This window comes from Hordeum vulgare, chromosome 5H (assembly GCF_904849725.1).
Source record: "Hordeum vulgare subsp. vulgare chromosome 5H, MorexV3_pseudomolecules_assembly, whole genome shotgun sequence".
Taxonomy (NCBI): domain Eukaryota; kingdom Viridiplantae; phylum Streptophyta; class Magnoliopsida; order Poales; family Poaceae; genus Hordeum; species Hordeum vulgare.
This window is the reverse complement of record NC_058522.1, coordinates 5215883-5224195: the sequence shown is the minus strand read 5'-3', so window position 1 is coordinate 5224195 and position 8313 is coordinate 5215883. Positions and strand designations below refer to the sequence as shown.

The following is an 8313-nucleotide window of genomic DNA, read 5'->3' as shown; positions in this document are numbered from 1 at the left end:
TTAGGACGGAGACAGCGCCACACTGCGGCAGGTGCACGGAATCGAAATTCATACAGTGTTTCTCCGCAAACCTAACCGCAAGTACCGCAGTTCTGTGCAATTAACTCCTACTATAGGATACGATGCTTCCCCTCAAAAAAAAAAAAGAGAAGAAGAAGAAGAAAAAACTGCTATGATGCTGCGACGCATGGCTTGCACAACGCCTTGGAACGTGGATGGCATGGCATCAAGAAACAAGGGATGGCACCTGTTGCTAACTAAGTGACGGATCTGCATCCTTGGTCAGACCAAGTGACGGATCGGACATCCGCAGAGCCAAACGCACATCGTTTGCCGCGTGGCTAAATCAGCAGAGCTTTTAATAAGATCAGATTAAGCGAGTTTGAACTTTCCAGTTTTGGCCCGCAGTCAGCTAGTCCGACTGATGGTGCTGGGTTATGCAGTTGGAACCATATTAATGGGACTATGGGAGTAAACAGTACTCGATAAGTAAATCCAATTTCAGTTGTCGGCATCGAACCGGTCCCATGGTCTAGTGGTTAGGACATTGGACTCTGAATCCAGTAACCCGAGTTCAAGTCTCGGTGGGACCTTCTTTTTTTTCCTTTTGGCCATCTCCCAATTCCTTTTGCTTCACTTATTTTTAAGACAGAGGGAGTCATAGCTTGTTGGTTCGCATTTTTCTTCTTCTTGTTGTTTTTCTTGCCCCTGCCCTCCCTCGAAAGAATCATCACCGTTTGTTCAACCTGCAGCTGCTGCTGGCACGAGACTGGATCAGACAGCCCATCGAATCGGTCCTGCAACGCACGGTTGCGGCCTCCAAAAACCAATCATTTTCCACTATCATTTTGATTTTGATCAACCAATCAGTCAATCACGAGACCTAATAAGGTCCGTTCCGTTCCGTTCCGTTCCATCACGGGAAAGCAACGTCGAGGGAGGGAGCGAGCCGAGTGCCACCTCACTGTCCTGATCCAAATCAATCCACACTCCACTCCACTCACGGCGCCCGCAGGCAGGTGGGCCCTGCCCTTCCCTGCCGCGGATTAGTTTACCAAATCCAGCCCCATCGTCAGGACGAGGCCGGACCCACCCACCCACGAGGCCACGACGCCGACGTGCGCGTGCGCCCCGCAGTTCCCGTTCCGTTCCGGACGGACGGAAGGGCATGGCCGTCATTTCGCGCCCCGGAGATATTATTGTTGTTTTCATCCAGGCAGGCCACCGCGATAGGGAAGGAGGAGAGAGGGCGGTGTGGGCCCCGCGCCACGTCACGTGGGGGCATCGTGCTCCGCGCCTAGGGATCGGCGCCCCGCCCGGCCGCTACGGGTCCCCCGACTTTTGCCGCTTCGATCTGTGCAGGTGGACCGGGTCCAGCAAAGTTTCGACCAATTTCTTCACACGCACACACACACACAAAAAAAAAATTGCCGTGAAGAAATTACTCCCTCCGTTCCTAAATATAAATCTTTTAAGATATTTCATTAGGAGTCTACATACACATACGGAGCAAAATGAGTGAATCTATATCCTAAAATATGTTTATATACATCCTTATGTAATCCACTAGTGAAACCTCTTTAAAGACTTATATTTAGGAACGGAGGGAGTATATGACTTGAATAAAGCCCTCGTTCCTAAAAACAAAACAAAAGCCACGAAGAAACCTGCCATTTTTATTTCTATTCAGGTCAGGCTTCGTAACGCCTATCCAGGTCTTCGTAAAAGCAATATACAAACATTTGCAGTATATCCGGACATGGAGTATACCGAGTTACCGGGGTTCCTGTAAATCTGGTCAAGGCACATATAGTTTGATTTTTCAGATGGAGATAATTTGGACATTGGGAGTGTAAATGTTTTGGAAATGCACGCCTTGAACCGCTGAACGCCTATCCATGTCACACACACCTTGAGCGTGTATTCATATCCACAAATGTTATAAATCACGACACCTGCCGCTTTTTCTTTTGCACTAAAACAAAGAAGCAAAACGGTGATCTTGCATTAGCGTCGGGCAACGGCTCGGACTAGAGCAAGTCAAACGCTCCACACTTCCATGAGCCGGGTCACAAGGAGGCAACCTAAGTTTGGATTTGACCCATGCAAGTATTGGAGAGGGATGAGGTTTTTCCGATCCCTTTTCACACGTCAACCTTCGTTCACGTGTAAAAAAAAGGATGCCACCATCCACACACATATGTACATTGATTTTGTTCTTTTATAAAAGATCAGGGGAATTCGGGTCAAAAAACAAAAAGATCAAGGAAATTAATGCCGCTCCTACCCTCGAACCATTCTCAAGATTTGATGCAGTTATTATTATAGGTATAGAATAGATCATCCGCAAAAATAAATAAATTACCTTTTAGATAGATAAAGAAAAGAAAAGCAAATTCATTTTTTTGGGTATTGTCCTAGGAAACGCATGCCTTGAACTTCTATCCATGTCAATAAATGTTTGAGAAACACACACCTTGAAAGCGTATCTGTATACACAAAAGTTTAAATCACCGCACTCGCAGCTCATTCTTTTACACTAAAACGTGTCACATAGAAGCCGAAAAAGAAGCAAAACGTTAATCTTGCATTGGCGTCGGGCAGCGGCTCGGACTGGAGCAAGTATACGTACATCTTTTTTTGAACCAAAAATACATGTGCATCTGCACACATATATTTTGTAAAAGATCAGTATTGGAGGGCGTCGAGGTTTCTCCGATCCCTTTTCACATGTCGACATTGGTTCAAGTGTAAAAAGACGTCACTATCCGAGTACAATGATTTTGTTTTCTGTAAAAGATCAAGGGGATTAATGCCGTCCCTACCCTCGAACCATTCTCAAAATCTGACGCAGTTATTATTATAGATATAGAATAGATCGCCTGCAAAAATAAACAAATTATCTTTTAGATAGATAGAGAAAATAAAATAAAAATTAAATTCATTTCATTTTTTTGGTAAATTGCCCTAGGGTTTGTTCTGCTAGCTGTGGAGGAAAGCAAATCCAGATTTTCCTTCTCGCGCTTCCTTGGGAAAGAAGACTCGAGGCGTGCGCGTAGCCGCGGCAGCGAAAATATCTCCCGTCCACTCCACCCACCCACCCACTTGGCCGCCCCCGGCATATTCCAAATCCCGAGACCCGCATCCCTCGCCCACCCGCCGACACGTGGGTCCGGACCGACACGCGGGCCCGGCCACGTGACGCTGACGCGTGGGCCAGGGCGCACCCGCGTGGCGCGCGTGATGCGATCGGGGCGGGCTGGCAGCCGCTATAAATGGGAGGCCACGGACGGGCAGCGTCCTCCTCATCGCTCTCGGGGTTGGCTTCTCCTCCCCTTCCGGTTCGGGTTCCTGGTTCGGTTCGGGTTCGGTTCGGTTCGGGTCCGAGAGACAGTAGCTAGCCTAGCCTAGGGTTTTCGTAGGAGGAGAAGGAGAGGAGGAGATCCATGGCGGAGACGGAGTACCGCTGCTTCGTGGGCGGCCTCGCCTGGGCCACCGACGACCACAACCTCCAGGCCGCCTTCAGCCAGTACGGCGAGATCCTCGACGCCAAGGTAACCCTTCTCCTCCTCCTCCCCCCCAGATCCCTTCGAATTTCACGTAGATCTGGCCCCGATCTGGGGTTTGTGTGGCGGATCTGACCGGATCTGATGGTTTTTGGTTTTGGTGTTGGTGTTGGTTTTTGTGGGGTGGGTGCAGATCATCAACGACCGTGAGACGGGGAGGTCGCGCGGGTTCGGGTTCGTGACGTTCGGGAGCGAGGAGTCGATGCGCCAGGCCATCGAGGAGATGAACGGCAAGGAGCTCGACGGGCGCAGCATCACCGTCAACGAGGCCCAGTCCCGCCGCTCCGGCGGCGGGGGCGGCGGCGGCGGCGGCTACGGCGGCCAGCGCGGCGGTGGCGGAGGCTACGGCGGCGGTGGCGGCTACGGCGGCCAGGGAGGTGGCTACGGCGGCCAGGGAGGCGGTGGCTACGGCGGCCAGGGCGGTGGTGGCTACGGCGGCCAGCGCGGCGGCGGCGGCGGCTACGGCGGTGGCGGCGGTGGTTACGGCGGCGGCGGTGGCGGCTACGGCGGCCAGCGCGGCGGCGGCGACTCCGGCGGCCAGTGGAGGTCCTGAGCGCCGGACCCCGTCTCATCGCCCAGTTATCCATCCATCTATCGTCTACCGTCTTCGTCAGCAAGTTATCTATCTTCGGTGTGTCAGTCTGAGTCGTGTTTGTGTGTCTGTCCGGTCCTGTGGTGTTTTTGATCGCGAGCTCGAGTGGTCTCTGTGTTACGCGAGGAAGAAACAACATGTCTTATCTTTCAGTCGGTCGGTCTGTCGTCGGTGATGCAGCAATCCCTCTTCCTGTCTTGGACTGTAATTGGGATGTGATGTTGGTGATCCTATGTTTGAACTCGGTTTGAATCGATGAAGAAAAATGCAAGTCATAGCTGCGAAAAATATCCTCCTCTGTGTGTTGTGTCCTGGTTGCCATTGTTTCTTTTATTTGTCTTTGCTTCTGAATCTTGCATCTTTCGCAAGCCTTCTGCGAATTCGGAGTTTTTCGCATGAAATTGATGAATCCCGTTCAGAACCCTGCAGAGCTAATCTGGAAGGAGTGGCAAAAAGTCGATGGCAAAATATGTAATATCTTTAACTTGCTGCAAAGTTTTTTCACGCAAGTCAGGGCCCGGATACGGGGGTTGATGTGATTTGCGCATCTACAGAGCTTATCTGCAAGCAAGTGCGAAATATCTTCAGTGATTCTGATGTTCCGTGCATGTAGGATGCAAAACTTGTACTTTACACATGGAGTTGCACAACAAAAATGACATCATCTATGGTTTGGTTCAAACTTGATCATCAGATTTTACATACATATTAGTACACGAGATGCACAAAGCAGAATCAACATCAGCAGCAGCATGCCCTTATGGCTGTGTAACCAAAAAAAAAACAGTAGTTCATACGGGCTAAAATGCCCGGAGTTGGGTGGATGTTTGAGATCAGTCGAGGACGTAGATGCGGGAGGCGATGTCCTGGACCAGCCAGTCGAAGCCCTGGAGCAGGCCGTCGCCGGTGTAGGCGCTGCACCCGACGATCTTCCAGTGCCGGTCCTTGTTCATCACTTCAAGATTCAGAACCTGGATCCAAAAACCCATCAAACTCGGAGACACAACTACAATAATAAACACATCACTTCAAGTCTTTCTTCCTTAAAAGCGGAGATCACAAGATGATGATGGGCATGATGCGACGGTGTGTTTTTACATTGGCGATTTCGTCAGGCTTCAAAGCGCCCTGAATGTCCTGCTTATTTGCGAAAACTAACAGCGACGATCCAGCCAGTCTCTGCAACCAATAATTCAAGCATCGCTCCAATAGTCGAACAAGATAGCACATAAATTTAAGCACAAACATGCTAGGTTCAATCAAATTTCCAGTCCCAGGAGTTTCCCGATGCTAAACAGCAACTGCTAGTTTTCAACAAAGTAACCCGGAGCAAAATTTCAACGCTGAAGCAGACGACCAGTGGTGTTCACGAGGCGATTTACCTCTTCTTTCAAAAGATTGTGGAGCTCAGCACGGCAATCGTCGAGCCTCCGGACGTCGGAACTATCCACCACCCAAACTAGACCGTCAGTCTGCTCGAAGTAGTTCCTCCAATACGAACGGATGGTCTTCTGGCCCCCGACATCCCATATGTTGAGCGAGTACCTGCCACGATCATAAAACTATCAATTCTTGGTAGTTTGTTCTGCTGTTCCCATGACTGTGCTCATGCGTCTGACCACCATGATCAATGAGCGATGGGCATCACGACGCTGTTAAAATTTCAGCCCAAATATGTTGTATTTTCACCAATTGATTTGCTACTTTCTCAGATTAAAGCAGATTATCAATTGCATTCCCTACTTTGAATGGTAAAGGTACAACCACCTACGTAGGCGCAGCTTGCTTCGTAGCAGGCTGAAAAACAACATACCCTGGCTGAAATTTGGGCCAAAATATGTTGTATTTTCACCAATGTGATTTACTACTTTCTCAGATTAATGCAGATTAGCAATTTCATTTCCTACTTTGAATGCTAAAAGTACAACCACCGATGTAGGCGCAACTTGCTTCATAGTAGGCTGAATAACAACAGATGCTAATGACTGGCGTAGACCATCATATCGCCTGATTGTACCATTTAGTGTCACAGTTGTCCTACTCTGTATTTTCTGACCAGAAATAATTAAAACTGCACCGCACCAGTGTCGAATTTTAATATTGTCCTCTGGTATTCCCACTTAAAACATTGATGCCAAAGTAGACTTTGATGCTTGTGGTTGTGGAGCAATATGACTCACAAAATTCTGAAACATATCTATGGACGTCTCCCTGTCTTCGCTTTTCCCTAAGAACCTAACTGCACAGCTCGAATACTACTGGACCACCTTCAGTCAATTTTAGCTGAAGCAGCACACAACAATTCTCTCCACCAAGCAGTAATTCGAATGAGATTATCTAAAGCTGTTGAAATTGTATTGCTTAATCACTAAACCTCCAAACAACAAGCTCAGATTACAAGATTGTTCCAGTAATTACCTTATGCAACTACAAAGAGTAAGGGCGCCCTTGACTTGACAGAATCTATGGCATACTTGCGACAGTCAGGGGAGGTGATCTAGCATAGCAAAGCGATACTATCTAGTGGCACATGCGTAGTTAATTAGTTATTCGATGTGCTAAAATTACCATGAAATCTCCTAAACGCCCTGAGTTAATACAGGTGCCATCTTGTAGATATACCATAAAATTCGAACGATCAACCTAAAATTACAAAGGATTTCCCAGAACACCTTTAGTTAATACCACTGGCATTTTGCTAGACATGATACAGAGTTGGAATGATTAAGTATAACATCAGCTTGGAACAACCTTTCGATTTCTGGCATAATTAACTTGATAAATGAAAATGAATATAGTACATACTTTTGGTACTGGATGGTTTTGATATTAAAGCCAAGAGTAGGGCTGATGACACTGGTGTCCTCCCCATTTATCTTGAGCACAATTGTCGTCTTACCCGAGTTGTCCAGGCCGCTGTAAATTTGACATGGGTAAAATAAATCAATCAAGAATAACAATTAACAAAGAACTGAAAGGCACAAACGTTGAAAGTCAAGAAGCACACATATCAAGCAAGGAACCAAGAATAATAATGCGTTTGGATAGGAGGAATCTGGGGGTAAAATAAGAAGGCGAAAAAGGAATGGAGCAGGACGCTTACACCATGAGAATACGCATCTCCTTTTCCTTGCGCTTGATTTTTCTGATGATGCTGAGGAGACCCATTTCCGGAGCTGGCCCAGCAGAGGAATCAGCATAAAGGTAAGATGCAGAGAGGGGGAACAGGTACAAAGACTTGTGAAATTCTAATTGAGTTGAGACACCCGGTCAGGCTGCTATGAACCCCCAATAATGCTTACAACAGGATCATGCGGAATAACAAACCGCGTTAGGAATCGGTGGCGTTGTAATGCGGGGTTGTAGTTTTTATAACCAGTGTAGATTGAAACATGGCCTGCATTTCTCATGTGAATTCAAAGCAAAGCCTGATCTCAGAAGACATGAGCGTATTACTATAAAGCATGGCACGCCACTGTGAAACGGCGTTCGGCTGAGTTTGAGGGGTGCACCAAGAGAACAATTCTTGCCACTGCCTCTGCTTTCACCAAGTATAGAAATATAAATCTAAAACATGTAGATGCAGGCACTGCTAATCCACTGCCTCTGCTTTCGCCGCTGTATGATGTATTCACATTCATCTAAGATCTGCACATGCATGCGTATACTGCTACGCCACTGCCTCGGTATGTATGCATCCCAGAACGCGGACATGGATATGCTGCTAGTGATATGCCACTGCAGACAGACGGACAGACAGATACTAACACATGACGAACATCAAGTGAGCAGCATGTATCGCGATGAATGGGCAGCGGAAATTGCTTTCTTCTGGTCATGCTGCGAGCAAGATCGTCGCATGGAAGGAAAAAAAATCGTCGCGGACATTGAGTTGGATCCAGCGGAATCATGGCACATCGTGCGTAATCAGCCATTAACCGTCGGGGATGCAGCGTGCGTGCGTGAGTGCTTGCATACCTAGGAAGAAGGACCGGGCCGCGGGGAGGGAGGCGCAGGGACGGCGAGACCGTGGGCGTGCACGGGGACGGGAGGAGGCGAGGGCGGCGGCGGCGACGGCGGCGGTGATGGAGATGCCGCTGCTTGTGAATCTGAGAGTGAGGTCTGCTGTGAAGAGGTGCGGCGTGCGAATGGACG

At 48.3% G+C, this 8313-nt stretch overlaps 2 protein-coding genes and 1 non-coding gene across 3 annotated transcripts; 2 read left to right on the top strand and 1 right to left on the bottom strand.

Moving 5' to 3' along the window:
- Positions 1-521: 521 nt before the first annotated feature.
- Positions 522-593, top strand: TRNAQ-CUG. Its single transcript has one exon. It is a non-coding gene; the product is annotated as a tRNA-Gln (tRNA).
- A 2703-nt stretch (positions 594-3296) lies between these two features.
- Positions 3297-4446, top strand: LOC123400027 (glycine-rich RNA-binding protein blt801-like). Its single transcript, XM_045094421.1, has 2 exons — positions 3297-3554; positions 3700-4446. Exons 1-2 carry the CDS (start codon positions 3447-3449, stop codon positions 4117-4119), a joined length of 528 nt encoding a protein of 175 aa, XP_044950356.1. The 5' UTR covers positions 3297-3446; the 3' UTR covers positions 4120-4446.
- Positions 4245-8313, bottom strand: LOC123400026 (ADP-ribosylation factor-like protein 2). The gene is made up of 6 exons (XM_045094420.1): positions 8137-8313; positions 7262-7334; positions 6964-7074; positions 5541-5703; positions 5257-5337; positions 4245-5129 (listed from the first exon to the last, which is right to left on the bottom strand). Exons 2-6 carry the CDS (start codon positions 7324-7326, stop codon positions 4992-4994), a joined length of 558 nt encoding a protein of 185 aa, XP_044950355.1. The 5' UTR covers positions 7327-7334; positions 8137-8313; the 3' UTR covers positions 4245-4991.

Excerpts from the sequence above, each read along its gene's own strand:
- LOC123400027 (XM_045094421.1), top strand. The coding sequence starts at position 3,447 with ATGGCGGAGACGGAGTACCGCTGCTTCGTGGGCGGCCTCGCCTGGGCC. Across the intron at positions 3,555-3,699 it reads GCGAGATCCTCGACGCCAAG|ATCATCAACGACCGTGAGAC; the intron begins GTAACCCTTCTC and ends GGGTGGGTGCAG.
- LOC123400026 (XM_045094420.1), bottom strand. The coding sequence starts at position 7,326 with ATGGGTCTCCTCAGCATCATCAGAAAAATCAAGCGCAAGGAAAAGGAG. Across the intron at positions 7,075-7,261 it reads GAGATGCGTATTCTCATGGT|CGGCCTGGACAACTCGGGTA; the intron begins GTAAGCGTCCTG and ends TCAAATTTACAG. Across the intron at positions 5,130-5,256 it reads AGCCTGACGAAATCGCCAAT|GTTCTGAATCTTGAAGTGAT; the intron begins GTAAAAACACAC and ends TTTTGGATCCAG.